This window comes from Periophthalmus magnuspinnatus, chromosome 18 (assembly GCF_009829125.3).
Source record: "Periophthalmus magnuspinnatus isolate fPerMag1 chromosome 18, fPerMag1.2.pri, whole genome shotgun sequence".
In the NCBI taxonomy this organism is placed as follows: Eukaryota; Metazoa; Chordata; class Actinopteri; order Gobiiformes; family Gobiidae; genus Periophthalmus; species Periophthalmus magnuspinnatus.
Window position 1 is genome coordinate 13095247 of NC_047143.1, and position 24307 is coordinate 13119553.

Consider the following 24307-nt stretch of genomic DNA (forward strand, 5'->3'; position numbering starts at 1 on the left):
TGCCTCCTGTACTTTTATGTCATGTGTTTTTTTGTTGCAGCTTTTTGACATATGGTTTTAAAGGTCGCATGTAACTAAAATCGACTAAAATGTCTTGTACCTGGCCGCAGCTGGACGTTTACGTCAAACCGTTGGGCCGATTAATCAACCGAACGGTCCGGAGAAGATAGAAAGTTGGAGTACCATTATAAAACACAAGTGGCATTCCACTGACTTCATTATATGTACTGTCTACATGATCCAAGGATGATATTATTATTGATATTAGACCCTTTTCAGTGTGCCTGAGCATTTCTGCCAGTGCTTCCCAGAAACACATTTCCGGGATTGCTACACTGGAGGTGGCCACGTGAAGGCGACACAACGCGGCAGAGAGAGAAGAGGCCGAAGGATCCCTCACCACACCACCCATCACATACACTCGGGCGGCCAGGCTGTTGGCGCCAACCCGGACCCCGGCTCCAGCCCGACTCTCCTGCGCTCCCCGGTGACGCTCTGATCGAACCCGCTGCTAACAATCCCTCCTCTGATCCGCCATTGTGCCGTATTTGGCTGCTGTGGAGCGACTAGCCTCGTTAGCACGGTCTGTACCGCGGGAGTCTGTGCGCTTTCTCCGCGCCTCGTCCCGAGACCCGAGTGTACGCAGCTAGGGGTAAAAAAAAAAAGCACGCCGCCGCAAAATGGGGGTGAGTACCGGAATGTGTGCTGGATGTGCGGCCTCGGACCGGGAGGCAGACGTTGTGTAGATGCCTGGTGGTACGAAAGGGGCAGGTGGGGGCGATAAAGGGACTAGCCCGCGGCAGATGGATAGAGGAGAGGAGCATGGAGGAAGGCATCTGGCACCGGCGCAGTGTGGTGTCCCACTTTGCGTCGGATTGCACCGCATTTTCAGCTCTTAACCATTGTTTCGTGAATTGATGCGTCCTCGTCAATATTGTCCAAAGTTTTCGTGCTATTGATGAATGTGTAGTTTAGTGTTGGATCACCAAGGCACAGCAACACACTTTCAAAATTAAGTTGTTGCCAGTGTAATGCCTACGTTTGCCTCACTTGATAGTTCTAGTGTTGAATTCTTTCTCCCTTCATCCAAACGCAAGACAATAACAGTCTGAGTATGATGTTTCGGTCACGTTCACCTCCATGTACTGTTTTGTTAGGGACGTGTTAGCGTGCTAGCACTGTTAGCTGTGCCACTTAGGAATGCCTTGTTCCTCATGGCGGGGCAATGCAAGCGAGTGTGATGGATGCGACCCTCATATAGTAGTGAAAGTGGGTCAAGCTGTGTGGGATCTGAAGAACCTGAATGCATTATGTTTGTTTCCCCAACACAAATAGAATGTCTTTTTTGACAGTTATTACAAACACACAATGGGACAGACATGAAAGATGCAGCTTTTTGGTGCAACTGCTTTGTCAAAACTATCGAAAAAAAAATAGTAATCGATACTACAACTAGTATCAAAATTAGGTACTCATTTGAGTAGGTATCGATACTAAAAAGTTCCATTCATAGGACAAAAAGTAACCATTCCAGAATAGCTTTAGTATTATCTTGAGCTTTTGCAGAGCAAGACTAGTATATGCCCATGAATCATTATAGAACCTACTTGGACGACTGAGGGATTACATAGATGTAAGGCCACATGGTAATATAAACAAAGTACTATGATTTAATGTTGAAAATTACATTATGTTGTCTAATGCAAGAGTCTTTTTTACTATCATCATAGTGTCTGAATCAGTATTGAGTATTGAGCCCATTTCTTAAGACAACATTACTGCTTTGTCTAGATTTGAATGTTCCACACTTAAAAGTAGGGTATATATTATATGTATATAGGGTCCATGGAGACAAGCAGAAGATGTCACTAAGCATGTAATTGAAGAAATACAACACTTAAAATGCATATGGCAGGTTTTCATGTTTTTCTAATTTTGACTTGGTTTAGTGGGATAGTGTCTATGATACATATTATCGTATTTCTACATCAGTTAAGTGTCAGGTAGTGAAGAAAAGTAGAAGCAAAAATACCCCAGTTTTGAATCAGAATCCCTCTACTTATGTCATCAACATGGAAAATTTAATCTAAAATGCAGGAACAATTTATGCACAAGGAAGGCATTTTTCGGGCAGTTTTAACATTAAACTAAGGCAGAAAGTTAACTGTAGTGCAAGTTAGACAGATTTTGACCCTTGCTAACATTATGGTTGCTTTAAGTTATGTAATGACCTTTTTGTATGTCATATCTGCTGTCCATGTCAAGCCAAAAAGAAATGATAATCTTCAATATAAAATAACAAAAACCAAAAACAATATTCTTAGTAAAATATCATTTAATAATAGTTAACTATGTTTTAGTGAAATGAATACTAGTAGCCTAACCTACCACATATACGTAAAATGCTATACTGTAGAATGTGCTATATCACATGTATCGCCATATCGTGTTTGTATTTTGAGCCATGTATTGTATTGAATTGTGAGAGACCTTGTTGTTCCTGGACCCTGTGCTGACTACGGATCAGCACCTCGTCCAGACTGTGGTCACTCTGTGGACAGTCTTTGGACACTGGTCAGCAGAAAAGTGTTTGTGTGTGGCGGCTGAAGTGTAGTGTGGTGGATGTAGTGTCATGTGGTGTGGTGGCTGTAGTTTACTGTAGTGGTCGTAGTGGCTGTAGAAGTGGGTGTATATAAAAGAGGCCTATGTTGGTTGGATTGCCTGATGCACTGTCCTTGGCGCAGTGCATTCATCAGTGTGACCCAGGAGCAGGCTGCAGACACATTTAGAGCTGTTCCCTGTTCATCGCAGAGCTTTAGTGGAGCTTTGGTGGAGCTCCAGACCTTCCTACAGGGCACATCAGTCTTTGACTGTCTTTACTGTAGCTGAGGGGTGGCTATTTGGGTGATCTTTAAAAATATCATGGTTATTGTGGATAATCTCAATCATTACATTAAGACTATACTATAGCAGTCCATCTGAAATGTTCTAGAATGTGCGGTTAACAAGGATGGGTTATTGACCATAGCAGCACACCAAATATTGGATGTTGGTAAAATCCATATCAGCCCATCCCTACCTGTAATTGTGGAAGGTACCAGTTCTAAGGTACTGACTATGCTCTCCTAACTCTTTTGGTTTGGATTTTGCAGAGAAAGTCCAACAAGGCAAAGGAGAAGAAGGCCCGACGTCTGGAGGAGAGGGCTGCCATGGACGCTGTGTGCGCCAAAGTGGACGCAGCTAATAAGGTCAGCAGCAGAGGGTCACCCCCAGCTTATTATTCAGAAGGACATGTGTACTAGGAAGGCTTGAGATCACATTCTTGAAAAGGGATCTATATAACTTTATCACAGAAAATTTATTGAAATGTTGATACGTGTTTTTTGGAGAATATAGCATTTTCAAAATAATTAAAGGTAACATGGTAATCTAAATACGTAATGTGTTAGCAGTTAATACCCCATAGAAATAAAATATCCCCATCACATCTTTGGGGTTTAATAATTGCACCACTTTCTGAAACTATTGTGAAATAAAAAGTTTCACTTTTGCTTATTGATGCTAATGGAGAAGATATCAAACTTTTGACAGTTATTGTTTCACCTGGACAGGCCCAATAACTACAGAAATATTAACCATACACCAGGTCAACAAATCTACAATCTGTAGATGACAGTTAAACAGCAATTCTACCATAGAATTCTAAATTGTCCATCCATCCATTTTCTTCCGCTTATCCGGGGCCGGGTCGCGGGGGCAGCAGTCTAAGCAGGGACTCCCAGACTTCCCTCACCCCGGACACGTCCTCCAGCTCCTCCGGTGGGACCCCAAGGCGTTCCCAGGCCAGCCGAGAGACATACTCCCTCCAGCGTGTCCTGGGTCTTCCCCGGGGCCTCCTCCCGGTGGGACATGCCCAGAACACCTCCCTAGGGAGGCGTCCAGGAGGCATCCTAAGCAGATGCATGAGCCACCTCAACTGGTTCCTCTCGACGTGTAGGAGCAGTGGCTCTACTCCGAGCTCCTCCCGTGTGACCGAGCTCCTCACGCTCCATCCTTCCCTCACTCGTGAATAAGACCCTGAGACACTTTAACTCCTCCACTTGAGGCAGAGACTCACCACCCACCCGGAGAGGGCAAACCACCTTTTTCCGGTTGAGAACCATGGCCTCGGATTTGGAGGAGCTGATTCTCATCCCAGCCGCTTCACACTCGGCTGCAACCCGCCCCAGTGCCTGCTGCAGGTCCTGGCTCGAAGAAGCCATCAGGACAACATCATCTGCAAAAAGCAGAGATGAAATCCTGTGGTTCCCAAACCAGACCCCCTCCGGCCCCTGGCTGTGCCTAGAAATTCTGTCCATAAATATAATGAACAGAACCGGTGACAAAGGGCAGCCCTGGCGGAGTCCAACATGCACTGGAAATAGGTCTGACTTACTGCCGGCAATGCGAACACAGCTCCTGCTCCAGTCATACAGGGACCGGACAGCCCTTAGCAAAGAGCCCCGGACCCCATACTCCCAGAGCACCCCCCAAAGGACACCGTGAGGGACATGGTCGAATGCCTTCTCCAGATCCACAAAACGCATGTGAACTGGTTGGGCAAACTCCCATGAACCCTCAAGGACCCGATGGAGAGTATAGAGCTGGTCCAGTGTTCCGCGACCAGGACGAAAACCACACTGCTCCTCCTGAATCTGAGGTTCGACTATCGGTCGGATTCTCCTCTCCAGTACACTGGAATAGACCTTACTGGGAATGCTGAGGAGTGTGATTCCCCTGTAATTGGAACACACCCTCTGGTCCCCCTTCTTATACAGAGGGACCACCACCCCGGTCTGCCATTCCACAGGTACTGTCACCGACCGCCACGCGATGTTGCAGAGATGTGTCAGCCAAGACAGCCCCACAACATCCAGAGACTTGAGGTACTCAGGACGGATCTCGTCCACCCCCCGGGCCTTGCCACCGAGGAGCTTGCCAACCACCTCAGTGACTTCAGCCAGGGTGATGGACGAGTCCGCCTCCGGGTCCCCAGTCTCTGCTTCCTCCTTGGAAGACGTGACAGTGGGATTGAGGAGATCCTCAAAGTATTCCTTCCACCGCCCGACAGCAGCCCTCCTCCCGCACTGTAAACAGTGTTGGTGAAGCACGGTTTGCCAGAATCTCTTTGAGGCCGTCCGATAGTCCTCCTCCATGGCCTCCCCGAACTCCTCCCAACCCCGAGTTTTTGCCTCTGTGACTGCCTGAGCCGCGGCACGCTTGGCCCGCCGGCACTCATCAGCTGCCTCAGGAGTCCCACGAGCCAACAAGGCTCGATAGGACACCTTCTTCAGCTTGACGGCATCCCTTACTTCTGGTGCCCACCACCGGGTTCAGGGATTGTCGCCGCGACAAGCACCGCAGACTTTATGACCAGAACTACGAGCAGCCGCATCGACAATAGAGGTGGAGAACATGGCCCACTCAGAGTCCAGGTCCCCCACCTCCCCTGGGATCAGGGAGAAGCTCTCCCGGAGGTGGGAGTTGAAGACCCCTCTGACAGAGGGCTCCACCAGACGTTCCCAGCAGACCCTCACGATTCGCTTGGGCCTGCCAGGTCTGTCTGGCTTCCTCCTCCGCCAGCGGATCCAACTCACCACCAGGTGGTGATCAGTTGACAGCTCAGCCCCTCTCTTCACCCGAGTGTCCAAGACACGCGGTCAGAGGTCAGATGACATGACAATAAAGTCGATCATCGACCTCCGACCTAGAGTGTCCTGGTGCCACGTGCACCGATGGACACCCTTGTGCTCGAACATGATGTTATGGACAAACTGTGACTAGCACAGAAGTCCAATAACAAAACACCACTTGGGTTCAGATCGGGGAGGCCATTCCTCCCAATCACACCCCTCCAAGTGTCACTGTCATTACCCACATGGGCATTGGAGAACTCCAGGAGAACAACGGAGTCCCCGGTTGGTGCACTGTCTAGTACCCCTCCCAGGGACTCCAAGAAGGCCGGGTACTCCGCACTGCTGTTTGGCCCGTAGGCCGACACAACAGTGAGAGACCTGTCCCCGACCCGAAGGCGCAGGGACGCGACCATCTCGTTCACCGGGGTGAACTCCAACACGTGCTAAGCTTATGTTTCAAAATAACTTAATAGCGCCACTTCAAAAATCAAATTACATTACAGCAATGAGAGACCTTTTTCCTCTAAGACAAATGACATTGGTGCAACCATAGAAGATGTCAAGCCAAGTAAAAAGATATATTATGACCTCACCCTAAACCCTACAGGAAGTTGGCCATTGTGATCGGAACCCATTTTTCTCTCACATTTGAATTTTTGAATTTTTAACAATGTGGATTTTCATTCCAGAAACTTGCAAATTGGTTAAAATGAACTAGATTCATGTGGTATTATAGGCTACTCTCTTGATTTTGGCTAAATAACAAAATGTGTGGCCAACATATAAAGAAAAATAGGTTGTTTTTTGTTGTTTTTTTTATTAAATTGCGCATAACTCAAACTCAGAGTGTTCTATTTCCCCACATTAATATACATTTGGGTCACAGTGATGATTTGAATGCAATGATATACAATTTACATACACTTTGTCAAAAACATGTGAAATTTGCCATGGACATCCCTATTCCCATACTGAACAAAATAGCCAATGAGAGCATACCTCTACTTGCAAGCATTTTGCCATAGCAACGTCCAACATTTGTCATAGAAATACATGGGGTTTGGTTAACTGGGATTAAAAAAAAAGTTTGTCATACTGTCATCTGTCATCCGACATCATACTGAACAAAAAAAGCAATGACGACATATCTCTACTTTCAACTGTGCACGCGTGACAATGTCATAAATGGTCTCATTGGAATGAACTGAGTAGTATTACATAGATGCTGATTTTGGGGGAAGGGGTGATGTAAGTGGGAACAAAAGTGTGAACATACAAAGATGAAACTTAGCATGAAAATAGCCCATGTCATAACAAGTAAAAACTCTATTATAACCTCATCTTAAACCGGCCATAGTCGGCCATATGGAGTGGAACCCCAGTTTTGCAAAATTGAAGTTCTCTTTTTATATCGCCACATTGGAATTTATTTAAAGATGCTTGAAAATTGGTAAAATAACCAAGACCCATGTGCAATTAATCATTGTTTAGATTTTTTATGAATTTTAAAATGTGAGAGTGGCTAATCCACAATTCAGTGGGAATTTTGAAAAGCATAAAAACATGCATATTTCTGACAGGTAATGTCAAATTGCATTGGTCCCCATGAAACATTTGTGTATATTGATGACCTGAACGCACTGATGTACAAGATGTATTGGCATGTATATCTGGCTTGACATTATGAAAAAAAAAGCCAAAAATAACATGCCTCTATTTACAATTGTGTTGCCATGGCAACATCCAACCTTTGTCATAGAAATACATGGGTTTTGGTTAACTGGGATGAAAAAAAAAAAGTTTGTCATAGAGCATTGAGATGTAGAACACATATTCCACTCATCATACTGAACTTTCCCACTGCACAAGCGTGACAATGTCATAAATGCTCTTAATGGTGAATGGAGTAGTATTGCATAGTCGCTGATTTTGGGGGGAGGGGCGATGTAAGTGGGAACGAAAGACAGGATCTTCATGGTGGTCAAGGGGTGGCGAGGGCCTTTATTAATGCTTGCAGTTTTAATTATTATTATTATTGTTGCTGCTGTTATTATTAATACCTGATAAATGAGTGGATGGCTATAATTGCTGTTCTGTGCACAGCCAACTTTCATTACACTTCTGTACTGTATGATGATTCAATCCTAGTGCAAATCCTTGTAATTGAGACAAAGATGTAATCTTTAAACCAGGGGTGCCCAAACTCAATTCCTCAGCAAGCCAAAATGTAGTAATTATCGTGACAGGCCCACAAATAGCTACATTAACTTTTCATTTGATATATGAAAGCTGGAACAGCATAATTTGAGGCTCAATATTTATCGTGTCTACAAGTTCTGCAATAGTGGGGAGATTTTAGCCATTATTATGTAATGCAATAAGATTTTAGCTATATGTGGTAGAATAACTAACTTCTATAGCTACAACCCCAATTCTAATGAAGTTGGGGCGCTGTGTAAAACTTAAAAAAAGCCAAAACAGAATACAATGATTTGCAAATCCTTTTCAACCTATATTGAACTGAATAAACCACAAAGACATGATATTTAATGTTCAAACTGCTAAACTTTATTGTTTTTATGCAAATATTCACCAATTTTCAATTTCATGCCTGCAACACATTCCAATAAAGCTAGGACAGGGGCAACAAAAGAATGAGAAAGTTGAGGAATGCTTAAAATACACCTATTTGGAAAACAGGTGTATTTTAAGCATTCTTTAACGTCCGTTTAAGCATTCTTTAACGTCCGTCATTTTTTAACGTCCAGCGAGGAACTCATTAAAACTGCGTCTGGAGCATGAAAAATGGCAAAAATCAACTAGTAAACTCGACCCGACATGGCAGTGGGTGGTGTCAAAAATTTGAACTCGACGAGAGAATGACAAAAGTGCACACCCTCGCATTCAGGACATCTTCTCGCACAGTTTTCATCACAAACACTTCAAATTTGGCCAAATCCCACTAAGTCCATCTGTGATTAAAGATTATCAATTACATTTTGAATATGACTTTGGGTGTGGTCAGGGTAAATTTTCAACAAAATCAGAAATTTTGGAATATTTCAAAAAAATATTTCTCTTTCACACATTTTTTGTTGGGAAAACTCTAATACAGCGTTTATGCACATTTGTGAGCTGAACGCAATGATATGCAAATCAAGGCACTCTTTCACAAAATGGCTCTCTAGCGCCCTCTTCAAATTTCATTTTCAAAAATGCATAGAAGACCACTGATTTGTCGTGGACTTGTGAAAAAATTCACAGGGGCCTTATTTGTGATGGGGCACAAGGTGAGAAAGTCACATGACTGTAGCTGTTATGGTTTAGGATTTTCCATTATTATTCCATTATTATTTTGGTGGCCGGATTGAAGCCACCTTTGACCCTCTGAACGTTAACAAAAAGTCAATTTTATTGGACCCAAAATTCAAGGTTGGTGAGAAATGTATTATTTTGATGTTAAAAAAATTAATGTTTCAAAATGACTCAATAGCGCCACCTCAAAATTTGAAATACATTGCGGCAATGAGAGACCTTTTTCATCGTAGACAAATGAAATTTGGTACAAACATAGAACATGTCAAGGCAAGTACAAAATTATATTATGGCCCCACCCTAAACCCTACAGGAAGTCAGCCATTGTGGCCGGAACTCAATTTTTTCAAAATTTTACCTCTCACATTTGAATTTTTTATGCCTCGGATTTTCATTCAAGAAACTTGCAAATTGGTCAAAATGAACTAGACCCATATGGAATTATAGACTACTCTCCTGATTTTTTTTTGTTATAAAATGTGGGTGTGGCCAGCCTGCAAAGAAAAAATATATTTTTTTAAGTTTTAAATGGCCCGTAACTCAGACATGCAGTTTTGTATTTTGGCATTGATATACGTTTTGTTCAAAATCTTTATCTGAGTGCATAGATATGCAATTTGCATATGTCAAACATTACATTGGTCCACAGCACCCTCTCATTGAAATACATGGGTTTTGGTTAACTGGGATTAAAAATAATTAGTTTGTCATAGAGCATTGAAATTTGGTACACATATTCCTCTCATCATACTGAACAAAAAAGCCAATGAAGACATACCTCTATTTCCAACCGTGCAGGCGTGACAATGTCACAAATGGTCCCATTGGAATGAAGGGAGCAGTATTACTGAGACGCTGATTTTGGGGGGAGGGACCATGTAAGCGGGAATGAAACACAGGATCTTCACTGTGGCCTGTACCCCGCAGTCGCAAGGCGTGGCGAGGGCCTTTATCAAAGCTTGCAGTTTTAATTGGAATTGGGGTTGTATTTGTTAATTCTGTTATTTATTTGTTGCAGTTCTTTCACATGCAGTATAATTAAAAATGGGTTTGCTGGGATTATCCTTCTTTGTGTCAGTCACATTAAGTAGTATCAATATTATTGTTTATCGCAATGGGAAATATTGCCACATGGACATTACAGCCAAACCCACCTCAGACCCCTCCTCCTCCCCCACTGCCCTCACAGTTTTGGAGCAGGATGTGACTAAGCTTTTCAGGAAGCAAAACCCCCGTAAAGCCGTAGGCCCAAACGGTGTCTCTCCTTCCACCCTTAGACACTGTGCTGAGGAACTGGCTCCTGTCTTCACAGACATTTTTAACACCTCCCTGGAGTCATGTCACGTCCCAGACTGCTTCAAGCTGTCCACCATCGTCCCTGTCCTCAAGATGCCCAGGATCACTGGACTTAATGACTACAGACCTGTGGCACTGACGTCTGTAGTCATGAAGTCATTTGAGCGCCTGGTCCTGCACCACGTCAAGTCCTTCACCTCCCCCTCCTGGACCCTCTGCAGTTTACCTACAGAGTCAATCGGTCTGTAGACACCTGCATTAGCCTGGCCCTTCACTTCATCCTCTAGCATCTGGACTCCCCGGGAACCTACGCCAGGATCCTGTTTGTGGACTTCAGCTCTGCATTTAACACCATCCTCCCTGCTCTGCTCCAGGACAAGCTCACTCAGCTCAACGTGCCTTACTCCAACTGCAGGTGGATCACTGACTTCCTGACGGACAGGAGACGGCGCATGCAGCTGGGGAAGAATGTCTCGGACACTCGGACTATCAGCACAGGATCTCCACAGGGCTGTGTACTTTCTCCCCTACTCTTCTCCCTGTACACCAGCTGCTACGACTCCGTCAAACTGGTTAAGTTTGCGGATGACACCATCCTCATCAGACTCATCTCGGATGGCGATGAGTCTGCCTACAGGAGGGAGTTGGACCAGCTGGTGTCCTGGTGCAGTAGCAACAACCTGGAGTTTAACGCCCAGAAGACAGTGGAGATCTTCAGGAAAGTCACAGCCCCCCTGCCTTCCCTCACCGTGACGCACTCTCCATCACCACTGTGGACTCTTTCCGCTTCCTGGGCACCTGCATTATCCAGGATCTCTAGTGGGAGCTGACCATGAGCTCCCTCATCAAGAATGCCCAGCACAGGATGTTCTGTCTGCAGCAGCTGAGGAAAGGCAAGCTGCCGGTCCAGATGATGGTGCAGTTTTACACGGCCATCAATGAGTCCATCCTCACCTCCTCCATCACTGTGGTTCACTGGGGCCACTGCCAGGGACAGACAGAGACTGCAGCGCATTGTGCGCTCTGCTGAGAAGGTGATTGGCTGCAGCCTTCCATCTCTATAGGACCTGTATGTCTCCAGGACTCGGGGGCAAGCAGGCTGTATATCAGCTGACACTTCTCACCCTGGACATGGACTATTTGAGCCACTTCCCTCTGGCAGGAGGCTACGGTCCATTGGGGCCAGAACCTCTCGTCATAAGAACAGTTTCTTCCCCTCTGCTGTTTGTCTCATGAACACTTTATAATATTTGCACAAAACTGGACACTTTATAATACCGGTCACTTTAATAAGTAATGTTTGCACTGTTGTTCTGATGTTGCTGTTGTATATATTTTCTACCTCTAAGCATATCTTTTTTTGACTTTGTACATGCCCTTATTTGTATGTGTATTTATTCAGTGTATTTTATGTTGCACTTTATCACCAAAGTAACTTCCTAGTTTGTGAACTGTGTTCACAAACAATGGCAATAAAAGTCTTCTGATTCTTCTGATTCTAATGTATTTTAACACACACATTTAGTACACTTGCATCATCTTTTTCCAGAAGGTCCCATCTTGATTCTTAAGTTTATCTGGAGAAACTTAAAATACAAAATCAAAAGCATTAAAGGTCCTATATTAGGCCTGTCATAACAAATGATGAACCATGATATATTGGTACAGAGAAGTATTGAGATAAACAATAAAATTTAAACAATTTTTTTTAACCACTGATGCAAAGCAAGATAATCTCAGTAAACCAGTTTTGCTATAGACAGCATCATTAAAGGGCCTGAGCTGAAAAAAATACATATCAGAATGAAGCAATAATTAACTACGGAAGTTATTTATTCAACTTTCTACTGCTCATATCTCATATTAAATGAAAATGCCTGAAGCCTCTCTGCTATTGCAAAGATAATACTGATCCTTAAAATATATTGTTTCAGCTCTCATAAATTAAATAAGTCGATATAGTAATTATCCTCACAGGCCCATCTATATTACACAAAAATGACTCTGAGCTTTTAGCCATGTTAGAACTTTGTTGTCTCATCAAAAATGTACCTGGAGTTGTTTTGTTTCATTCACACATGTTTGAGTAATCCTTTTATTATTAGGCCGTCTTTATCTCCACCTTGTTGATTTCATGTAGTGGTAGCTTTCAAGTTAACAGCTACCTTTTACTTTTAGTTCAGTAGAGATAGGCAATTCCAGTGCTGATATCAAAACATTTAAATGATTCTTGTGAAGGTGCATGGAGTTTAAAAACACTGTGGTGCACTGCTGGTATTTTCACCTGATAGCACAAGGTGGAACAAGGCGTTTTCAGTTTGAGAGAAGAACTAAATATGCAGAGTTAAACAAAACACAAACTCCAATTCTGTTTTTGATGACAATAGGACATTATAACATAGATTAAAAAATAGTGTAATATAGGCCATTTAAGATCTAATGCCAGTTACCTACTGTTGGTTTCATTTTATAATTGTGAACATTTTAATCTGATAACTTTTATTTCAAACATGTACATGTTTTAACCCTTGTGTTATCAAATTGACTGAAAATTGGGCCAGTTGTTCATTTGATGATTTTAATCAATAATGAAAATTTGAAAAAATTTGATTGTATGAAAAAGTTGTTGCAGAAGTTCCTCTGGGGTCAATTTGACCCCAGTTTGTTTCTGTTATAACTCAGCCTTAAAATAACATATTTTATAAGTTTGGTCTCTATTTTAGCCTGAATTCAGACTAATACTACATTTACCTTACATTTATATTCAGTGCCAACAGGCCTCGTGAAAAAATGACATTGACATTTTAAGGTCCCATAACACTGAAATTACATGACTGTACTTGACAAAAATATTTGGTGAATTAGAAGGTGGGAAGGGTCTAAATTTAGTGCGGATGCTGTTTTTGAAAAATGTGAAATTTTGGGATGAGAGGAAAAGGTGATCTTGAAGTTTAAATAGCCCAAGTCATTTCCCCATTCATTTCAATGGGATTCAGTGAATCCTGCTTACATTTCAGTGTTTGGCCTTTAATACCAACTTGATACACAAATATACATTTCATAGGACCTCATGTACCTGAATATTTACTTGATCTGGGATTTATATTTTTTCATAGTTTAAAGGCCTCAAATCCTCTGCAAAAAATCTAGTATTTACATATACCCAGATGTTTTTTTTTTCCTCACAAGTCCACCTTTTTAGAAGACGATGCTTTTTGATTCAACTGTCTTCAAAAATTATTGAAAACATAGTTTAGCATATTAATTTATGAGCTTTGATGGAATTCTTGAATGTTCAGAGCAATTTCACTGTGCAGGTAGACAGCTGAAGATTAGCTCATGTTTGGGGCCATGTATGGGCAGTGGAACAAGGATTGTCAAAACAGGATCAGGTTTAACACAGGAATCAAATATCACTTTAAATATGTGACTGGAGCTTGAGAACAACTAAAAACACACAGTTCAAACAGAGTCAGAGTCTCCTACAGAGACCTCCATAAGACGACATGTCCTCTGACAGACAGGGCCCAGAGTCAATGCTGTTCAGTGCAGTGAAGAAGGCTATGCAGCCAGTGACAACTCAAAGTGAAAATCAATTCAGACATTATTTGAGCAGAGTTTTAATCAGAATTTATGATCTGGGCTGAAATGATTAAATGCTTAGAGCCGTTTGACTCTGCAGGTAAACAGTTGGTGCATGTGAGACTCACACTTGAACTTTCTTTGCCAAATACAGGCTCAGAATGTGTGATTATGGTCAGAAACACTCAAGTTCTGCATAAATAACATGAAAACAAGATAAATGTTGATAAAATCATGCCTGTAAAAGAAAGTGTGTCAGCCAGTCCGTGAGTTTGGATGACGTGATTTTTTTTCGCTTAATTTGCATTTCATGGGAACGCACCATAATACTCAAAGATAAATCAGACTAGATGTGTTGCGATCTATCAAGCTACAGGTCTAATAACTTTGTTATTTAGAGATATTAATTATCTGGTTTGTTTCAAAATATCTTAAAACTATCAGTTTGGTAACTGGACATAAACCATCCAATATAATGACAGATTAAAGAAAAAAATTGAATAACATACAAAGTGCACACACAAAAACATTGTGGGGACAAAATCTAGACTAGAGAATTGAACCAATTTGCAAAACTAAAAACAAAGCAATAATTTGTGTTAGAATAATATATCTGTATGAAATGTCAGTGTGCATGGGGGAAAAAAAGAAATTAGTCAGGCTACAGGGGGAATAGGTGCAGAGTCCTAATTTTGAGATGGTGTTAACAAGGCAATTTGGTGCAGTTACACTATTAGCATGGCTAAAATGGCATCTTATTTAAACTCGTCAGGATCTTCAAGGCTTTCTTTTTGGTTTGGAGTTTTTCACCAATGGACGCAGGAAGGTCATTTGGCTTGACTGTTGTTCAGTTATCATAGTTTGTTCTAGCTCAGACTGGCTGCAGGTTGAGGTCTGAGTGGGAAACTTAATCCACAGGTTTTAAATGAATTTGAGTGAATCATTTAGCGATTAGTGGCTAAATTTGAAAGGTGTTTTCATTGTTAATTTTCAATAATTATTGGATATCAATTAATTTAGTTATTAATGAACAGCCTTTTTTACTAGATTAAACAATGCAAACAGTGTCTCCACTAGTCCTAATTTGCCTAACTCACATTGGCAGGAGTGGTAATTTTTTATTTTATTTTTTTTTGTTAAATTTTTACCTTTTGGAGAGATGCTTTGGTTATTGATTCTAAATATTGAATTACAAATCAATTATTGAAATTCAGCATCAGAGTGAGACAATTGAGTTTGGGTTGATCCGTGACCATCTAACAGTCCTCTGGTTAAGGTGGATAATAGATGGTGTAGCTGAGTCTGAAACTTTACAAAATTGTAAGTAAATATGAATACTTTGGAATTAAACAACTTGGCTTTTAAATTGTGAAATATTTGAACTTTGTTTGGAATAATTCAATTGGACACTGATAGTCAACAAGACTCCTGGTCTGATTTAAATAACACCCCAGGGTTAGTCAACAGGCATTTGGATTCATAGTACCATCTGTCCTGTTGAAAATACAGACTCTACAATGCTCTTGATGGTAGATTCCTTTAGTCCATCTGTGAAAGTGGGTGTTCTTGACCAAATGCGCAGTCTTTCTCCCCTTACAGTAGTAAATGGCTTGTTGTGTTAAAATTAAAATGCAGTCTTATGTATGTGTATACTGTATATTGTTGTAGCTGGTTGTGTTACTCCTTTCAGCTGGAGGACCCCCTGGCTGCTTTCCCTGCCTTCAAGACGTATGACAGAAATGGGTATGTCTCCTTTCAATACATGCCATGTCCAGCCTCTCTGCTCCCTCTGACCCTCCCTGTGCTTCCTCCTCTGCACCCTCTACCTTCCTCTCTGGTCTTTCTGACCTCCTCTGCCTCCCACTGACCCCTCTGACCCCTGTGCCATGTCCACCACAGGCTCAACCTGCAGATAGAGTGTCGGAGAGTGACCGCCCTGAACCCTTTGTCAGTGGAGTGGGCCTTCGAGCTGACCCGAGCCAACATGCAGAATCTGTAAGCACACCACAATAACCTAGAAGAGTATACTTTATATACCTGGAGAACTAGTGCCACAATGATATCAACCCAAACTTATATTAACTTATTATAAAGCACTTTCCATGTATGGCATGTAAACCACTTTGTAAACCAAAGTGCTTTACAAATAACAATAATTTCTTAACACACATACCCACAATCCTCCTATCGCCAGGCGCTTCATGGAGATGGCTGTCCCGTGTGTGATAGGAGAAACACTCCATTTTGGTTAATGGTGTCTGTGCCTCACTTCTGATTTCAATGGCTTCCTTGATCCAGTGTTTGAACTGTTGGTTTCAGCTGCTATGACACATGCCCTGGGTTGTCAAAAAATGTATGCCTCAATACTAATCTATGAGTAACTGGTATTGATACCAGATTCTCATTTAAACAACTATTGATACTGGAGCCTGTAACTCAAGCAGCACAGATGCCATGTGCCAACAGTAACATCACCTTTCAGACAGTGCGGCAGAAAGAGGACATTGCCTAGAGCAGGGGTCACCAACCTTTTTTAACCTGAGAGCTACTTTATGGGCACTGAGTCATACGAAGGGCTACCAGTTTGAGACGCTCTTCTGAAATAACTAATTTTCTCAGTTTGCCTTTAGTTATACGTTATTAATAATGCTAAATGATAATCATCTATGTGAACACACTGATCACGTTGCAGGACACTGATCACATTAATGATTTCTCAAAACAATTATCAACAATGAGCAAGGAGGGAAACGGATATCAGTATTCAGCACTTTAACTTTACTAATCTTAGTAATTGTTAAATTTCCAGATGACACTTACATCACTACATTTCATAGGAAAAGTGTCCCATTTTCACTATCCATTGACAAACCTTTTTAACAAAACATAAATAATATACATTGCACAATGTTTCATAATGTTATCAATTATGTAATGATAAAGAAAAATAAGTTTACATATTTTTAAATAAACCTCGGTTGCGTTGTTTGACTTTTTCACCGGTGTCATGAAAAAAGCCTGTTGTTTACCCAAAGCTGCGTTTAGCTCTGGGCTTGTTCTGCCCATACTGTGCGCCCCCGTGGGTAGTTAGTGTGGAGCTTTGTGAGACATAGTGAAGTGTCCCTCCACATTGTGCCGCTTTGCCGTCACCACAGTCACTCCGCAGATGAGATACGCGCAGGTTTCTTTTACAGCCTTAAATCGTTGTGAAAGTGATCCCTTTATTTTCTACCATGTTTTGGAGTAAGGAACTGCATTCAGCGCATCCTCACAGCGCTCGCGAGCGGAGCACTGGTTTTGTCACGCACAATACTGACCTTTGAAGTGAGTAGGTCAAAGTTCACCTTAACTTATCTAAACTTCAGGTATAATGAACATATGTTTAAGATATTGTCATTTTTAAATCTATATAAACGCAAGGGTGATTAAAAAAAAGTAGCAACAGAATAAAATTAAATTTTAGATGCAGCTTATTAGTGAGTTGTGCTATTTTTAGAACCGGTCTGCGGGCGACTCATGTGGGCTTGGGGGCGACATGGCGCCCGCGGGCACAGGATTGGTGACCCCTGGCCTAGAGCATTACTTATAGAGCAGAGTGTAAGGTCTTTAACAATATTTATAATTGCTGAGAAAAGTGAGGATAAAGTTTCTATATTTTACCTGCACTAAAATCTGAGAACAAACTTGATGTCTTTCCCCAAAAACTACTAAGAATTTTACATAAGTCAATATCATTTAGTTCTAAGTTTGACTTAAAGCAGTGAGGAAATCAGCACTGAGACCACAACAGGAGCCAAGAGGCAGACAAGAGCAAAGCCCCCTTAGCCTCAGGCACACACGAGAAACAGAGGCTGAATGGATCAATATCTGATCAAGACCACTAGTGCAGATTTTTTTCTCCAGCAGTAAGTCGTAATTATGAGTTTAAAACTCGTAATTATGAGTTTAAAACTCGTAATTATGAGTTTAAAACTCGTAATTACGAGTTTAAAACTCGTAATTTCGACTTTTAAAACTACTAATTATGAGTTTAAAACTCGTAATTATGAGTTTTAAAACTACTAATTATGAGTTTAAAACTCGTAATTAGAACTTTTAAAGTCTTAATTGAGCTTGTAGCACACTGCAACTGAGTGTACAGAGCAGAGGAGACAGGAGGAGGACTGTTATGTTTATCACCTACATACTTTTAAAAAATGAATAAATTAAGCTCCAGTAAAGTTTCTGGCGTCTTGAACAAATCAGTGGGCCCTGAGTGCTGTTCTGACCACTCATGAGCTGTGCTCTGTGTCTGTGAGCGCTCGTTTTCCTGGTCTGAGCAGAGTGCCAGCTGGTCACAACCCCGCTGGTTTATTGAGGAAATTATTAAAATACCAAATTCATTTAATCAAAATTGATAAGGTTCACTTTGCTGTGTAATGGGAGAAAACCTACTATTTTTCACCATTATGTACTGTGTTTAAAGCAGGTATGTTGTACATTTACTAAGGTTTGATAAGGGTATAGGCAACAGTATCAAAAATGGATCTTTCTTGGGTAGTTTTAAATGGCCACAAAATTCTATTACTATATTACTACTGTTATTGTTTTCTACGGTCTAAAAATAGTGTTTTAACTTTATACCAACTTCATTACAAGAGTTTTGAGTCTTCTGTCTGTTCCTGTTTGTGTCAGATATGAGCAGAGCGAGTGGGGCTGGAAGGAGCGTGAGAAGCGTGAGGAGATGAACGACGAGAGAGCGTGGTACCTGCTGGCCCGTGATGCAGCAGATTCTGCCCCCATGGCCTTCTCACACTTCCGCTTCGATGTGGAGTGTGGAGATGAGGTGCTCTACTGGTGAGGCAGGCTCTCGGGTCCAGCAGGGGTCAGATGTGCTGCTCTGAGGGTGGTGCTAACCTCTGCTCTGTCCACAGTTATGAGGTGCAGCTGGAGAGCAGAGTGCGGAGGAAAGGACTGGGCAAGTTCCTCATCCAGATCCTACAGCTCATTGCAAACAGGTAACACGTGTCGTATTACAAAATCAATCATTGATATCAGACATGCAGAACAATGCAGTTGTCTAGTCTGTTGTTGATAATTATAATGCTTTATTAGGCTTATTAGTCTTGTATAGCTTTTTTAAGATGAGAGCACATTTACTTGTCCAACAATAAAGACATTTCAATGTTGCAACATCAGAGGAATATAATTATATAAGAAATAAAAGGTTTAATAGTAATATAGTTCCATATATACACTCACCTAAAGGATTATTAGGAACACCATACTAATACGGTGTTTGACCCCCTTTCGCCTTCAGAACTGCCTTAATTCTACGTGGCATTGATTCAACAAGGTGCTGAAAGCATTCTTTAGAAATGTTGGCCCATATTGATAGGATAGCATCTTGCAGTTGATGAAGATTTGTGGGATGCACATCCAGGGCACGAAGCTCCCGTTCCACCACATCCCGAAGATGCTCTATCGGGTTGAGATCTGGTGACTGTGGGGGCCATTGTAGTACAATGAACTCATTGTCATGTTCAAGAAACCAATTTGAAATGATTCGAGCTTTATGACATGGTGCATTATCCTGCTGGAAGTAGCCATCAGAGGATGGGTACATGGTGGTCATGAAGGGATGGACATGGTCAGAAACAATGTTCAGGTAGCCCGTGGCATTTAAACGATGCCCAATTGGCACTAAGGGACCTAAAGTGTGCTAAGAAAACATCCCCCACACCATTACACCACCACCACCACCACCAGCCTGCACAGTAGTAACAAGGCATGATGGATCCATGTTCTCATTCTGTTTACACCAAATTCTGACTCTACCATTTGAATGTCTCAACAGAAATCGAGACTCATCAGACCAGGCAACATTTTTCCAGTCTTCAACTGTCCAATTTTGGTGAGCTTGTGCAAATTGTAGCCTCTTTTTCCTATTTGTAGTGGAGATGAGTGGTACCCGGTGGGGTCTTCTGCTGTTGTAGCCCAACCGCCTCAAGGTTGTGCATGTTGTGGCTTCACAAATGCTTTGCAGTCAACGTTGCTCTTCTATCAGCTTGAATCACTCGGCCCATTCTCCTCTGACCTCTAGCATCAACAAGGCATTTTCGCCCACAGGACTGACGCATACTGGATGTTTTTCCCTTTTCACACTATTCTTTGTAAACCCTAGAAATGGTTGTGTGTGAAAATCCCAGTAATTGAGCAGATTGTGAAATACTCAGACCGGCTTGTCTGGCACCAACAACCATGCCACACTCAAAATTGCTTAAATCACCTTTCTTTCCCATTCTGACATTCAGTTTGGAGTTCAGGAGATTGTCTTGACCAGGACCACACCCCTAAATGCATTGAAGCAACTGCCATGTGATTGGTTGATTAGATAATTGCATTAAGGAGAAATTGAACAGGTGTTCCTAATAATCCTTTAAGCTCCAGTGTTATAAAACCCATTAATGGGCACATTAATGGGTTTTATAACATTAAAATCACGATTAATTATTTTGTGGTGTTAACATATCAGTCAAAAACACAGGATCCAAAGCCCCACTCAGTCCACTCAGTATGTACACACATACAGAGGGGGGGTCCACTGTGTTTGTACAGCAGGTCCCTCTTCCTAATGTCCAGTGCACAGAGTGTGACAGAGAGGAGTCCAAGCACAATCTGAGTTAAACTTTTCAAAAAGAGTCCATGGTCATGGACAAACTGCCCGCTAAAGCAAACCAAGAGTGAGAGTGAATACATGATTCAGTATGCGCGCGGAGACGTTAGCGGTTGATCAGCGGCAATGAGCTGAGTTTCCTGCTCATTTTTATTATGAAAACTATGGAGATATTAAAATCCCACATGTTTAGTAACCAGTGAACTGGTTTGAACTAGATCTACACTAGAACTGAACCAGGACTAAATGAGGACCAAATAGAACGACTGACCTTTACCAGATCTGAATCAGGACTAAAGCAAGTCTAAGCCAGGACTCTAGCAGCCTTCTATATATCTATCTATATATATAGACATATCACACATACAATTATTTTATTTTTATATATACAGTGGTCCCTCGCTATACCGCGGTTCATCCTTTGCGGTCTCGCTGTTTCGCGTATTTTTCCATTGCAATTCTACACGCTTTTTTACAGTGTATGAACGCGCATTGTGCTCTGCGTCCCGACCGGCCAAGGGACTTCAGACCACCGCCAATCGACCTCCTCCATGCCGCGTCTCCCGCACAGCACAGAATGCGTTCAGCTTGCCAAATTTGCATAAATGTTCGATCGACACTACAGTGGAGCGGCGCCAGGACGAAGAGGCACGGTCAGAGGAACTGTGAAATACGCGTGAGTCACTATTAACTAATTAAACAAGACAGAAATGTGAGAAAGTGTTAATGCCTGTCTGAGAAAAGTGCATAAAGTGTGTGGTGAGGGGTTTTACAGCCTTAAAACATTCTAAAAAATAAAGCTGACTACTTCGCGGATTATTTCGCCTGTTGCGGATTATTTTTTTCATGGAGGCAGCAGTCTGGGCAGGGTGGCCCAAAACGTCCCTCTGCACACACACTTCCTCCAGCTCTTCCGGAGGAATCCAGACGTGTTCCCAGGTCAGCCGGGAGACATAGTCCCTCCGGGGTGTTCTGGGTCTTCTCCGGGGCCTCCCCTGGCGGGATGTACTCTGAAGACCACACTAGGAAGGCGTCTAGGAGGCATCCGGAACAGATGCCCGAGCCACCTTAGCTGGCTCCCCTCGACCTGGAGAAGTAGTGGGTCTACTCTGAGCTCCTCCTGTGTGGCTGAGCTCCTCAACCTATCTCTAAGGGAGCACCCAGCCACCCTGCAGAGGGAGCTCATTTTGACCGCTTGTAACCACAGTCTTGTCCATAGGTGAGGGTAGGAATGTAGATTGACTGATAAATCAATAGCTTTGCCCATTTTTTTTATTTATTTATTTTTAATATGTATTATAAATTCTCACAATATTTCCACTTTTGATCACTTGCCGTGCTTAGCAATAAATGCTGATACACTGGAAGTACTTCTGTTTACTCTAGCTTTAGCCTCATCTCACAGCGCCGCAAACGTATTAAACATCTTTTTATGAATTGCTGCAAAAAATTCAATAGGGAAATTAAGAAGTTATGTTTAGTTGATGTAGTTGAGTCCTTTTCCTGGACCCAGAGCATAGAAATGCTCTTTGGTATGGGTTGGCTTAATGGCAAACAACTTCAAAGCAAACCGGTTTGGACCCCAGAGCTAGGTGTTGTGCATGAAACACTTCGATGACATTTGGATTTGAAGTGCCTGTGCCTTGTCTTTCAGCACACAGATGAAGAAGGTGATGCTGACTGTTTTTAAACATAACCTGGGAGCATACCAGTTCTTCAGAGAAGCCCTCCAGTGAGTACAGCTTCTGTCCAGACTCAGTCCAGCTATGCACCTGTGCCGTTGGATCCAATCTAAAGTGTGTAGTTTTCAGGTTTGAGATCGATGAGACGTCTCCCAGTATGTCGGGCTGCTGTGCGGATGACTGCTCCTATGAGATCCTAAGCCGGAGGACCAAACATGGGGAGGCATCGGCCGGGCACACCCACGGAGGTGGGCACTGCGGCGGCTGCTGTCACTGAGACTCTTCTAATTGGCTCGTCTTATGTCCTCCCGTGAGTGTGAGGAGTGCGCGCAGACAGCACTCTGGAGCAGCAGCCTTTGTTTCATGACTTGGTTTAGTCTTTTCTTTTATCCCAGTTAGCATCTTTAGCTAGTGCTGCTCCTCTCCACCCTTTTCACCCAGGCAGTTTCAGAGAGCACTGGTACAGCTGGGACTGCAAGGCCCCACATGGACATCTGTCCTCATCACTTTACAGAAGAAGCTCCATGGATGTGACTTTTATCTTATTTGTACAAATACATTTTGGGAGATGGTAATAATGGTGTTAACCCTAGCATTATGTCTTAAGTTTGATTTTCAAATGCATACAATCAGATGTTGAATCTAAAATCAGTACTGGACTGGTCACATGACGCAGTGCCCGCGTGCCCTGTTTGACCCTGACACTGAGGCACACACATATACACATGAATTTATTGAGAAAATGGCTGTCATCAGTTTGCTTCCATTTGCAGCCTTCATTTGAAATATGGTCATTCCATTGTAAACTTTTACTCTTATGATTCCACTTCCCTGGGAATGCCTGCTCTGCTCTGCCCTGTACCCCCCTCTCCTCGCTTACTCTTCCCTCTCCATTTTACACTTTTTGGCTCCTTTATTTGGATTGTAAGCGAGGTGTCACAGCACGTGCTATTGTACCAAGCTTGTGTGTTTGTCCTAAGCCCATTTTAAGAGTAAACCCATGAGACAGAGTTTGGTACACATTGACAGCACATTAATTACACACAAAACTCATGGAGGTGGTGCGGCCACTCTCCAGTGCCCGTTCATGACACTCTCAGGATAATGCTCCACTCTTAAACCTCAGCTGTTTTTGAGTTTAAAAGCCTTATCTATACACAATCAATTAGTTGTACACGGAAATTGCCCAATGCCTTTTTTTAACACGTGTCTGAGGTAAGACAGAATTGTTGCTTTTATTTGAACTCTTTAAATGACCAAATGGCTCCTGCATTGTGTGTGTATAGTGTTTTCGTTGTTGGCCTTGTTTTGGAGTCCAGCGCATAAATCCACAAAAGGGATGTTTTGCCTTGTCAGTGTTTGATTTGTTCAAATAAAGGAAAGTTATTTGACTTTTCAAACGGTTTGCAACATTTGTTTATAGTCTATAGTGTCTTTGTTCCCTGCTAAAGCACTTACAGCCAAGCTACATCTATATTAAATGCCTTGTTTTATATAAAGCAGAGGTGGTAGAGTAGCCAATAATGATAAACAGTCACGTTACTTAAAAATAACATTAATCAAGTAGAAGTACAAAATAATAGTTCAAGACATTACTGAAACAAGAGTAAAAAGTATTTTGGAAACTTGTAACTTGGAGTAACTGTCATTATATAACATCTGATTTCTGACTAATTTCAGGTTAATGTTATTTGAGGGACAAAACATTAAAAGATACACAAAATCTGGTGTTTTCAAAGAATAGGCAAAAATGATGACAAACTATCTGAAGAAACGGTGCAACAAACAGAAATGTACAAATCATTTCATATTGTAAATATAAAGCTTTCGTCAGGTGTAAACTTTACTGTTGCTTTAATTTAAAAAAACAAAACAAAAACATTATTCATTCACAATACCCAAGTTATAGGTAAAATATGCTGCTAGAAAAGTACTCGGAAAAGTAGAATTTGTTTAAAAAGGTACTCAAGTATTACCCACCTCTGGCGCGTATATTGCCACTTTTTATAAAACCTTCATCTACATTGAATCCATTGTTTTATATGAAGCATGTATTCATTATTGACATGTTATTCTGTACAGGGTTATAGAACATAAAGGGA

General features: G+C 42.0%; 1 protein-coding gene across 1 annotated transcript; it reads left to right on the forward strand.

Annotated features, from left to right (window-relative positions):
* Nucleotides 1–344: 344 nt before the first annotated feature.
* naa40 (N-alpha-acetyltransferase 40, NatD catalytic subunit) lies at nt 345–23605 on the forward strand. Its single transcript, XM_033983704.2, has 8 exons — nt 345–686; nt 3153–3248; nt 15559–15611; nt 15768–15863; nt 18543–18704; nt 18782–18865; nt 22178–22255; nt 22335–23605. The coding sequence occupies exons 1-8, from the start codon at nt 681–683 to the stop codon at nt 22480–22482; spliced, it is 723 nt and encodes a 240-aa protein (XP_033839595.1). The 5' UTR covers nt 345–680; the 3' UTR covers nt 22483–23605.
* The last annotated feature ends 702 nt before the right edge of the window (nt 23606–24307 follow it).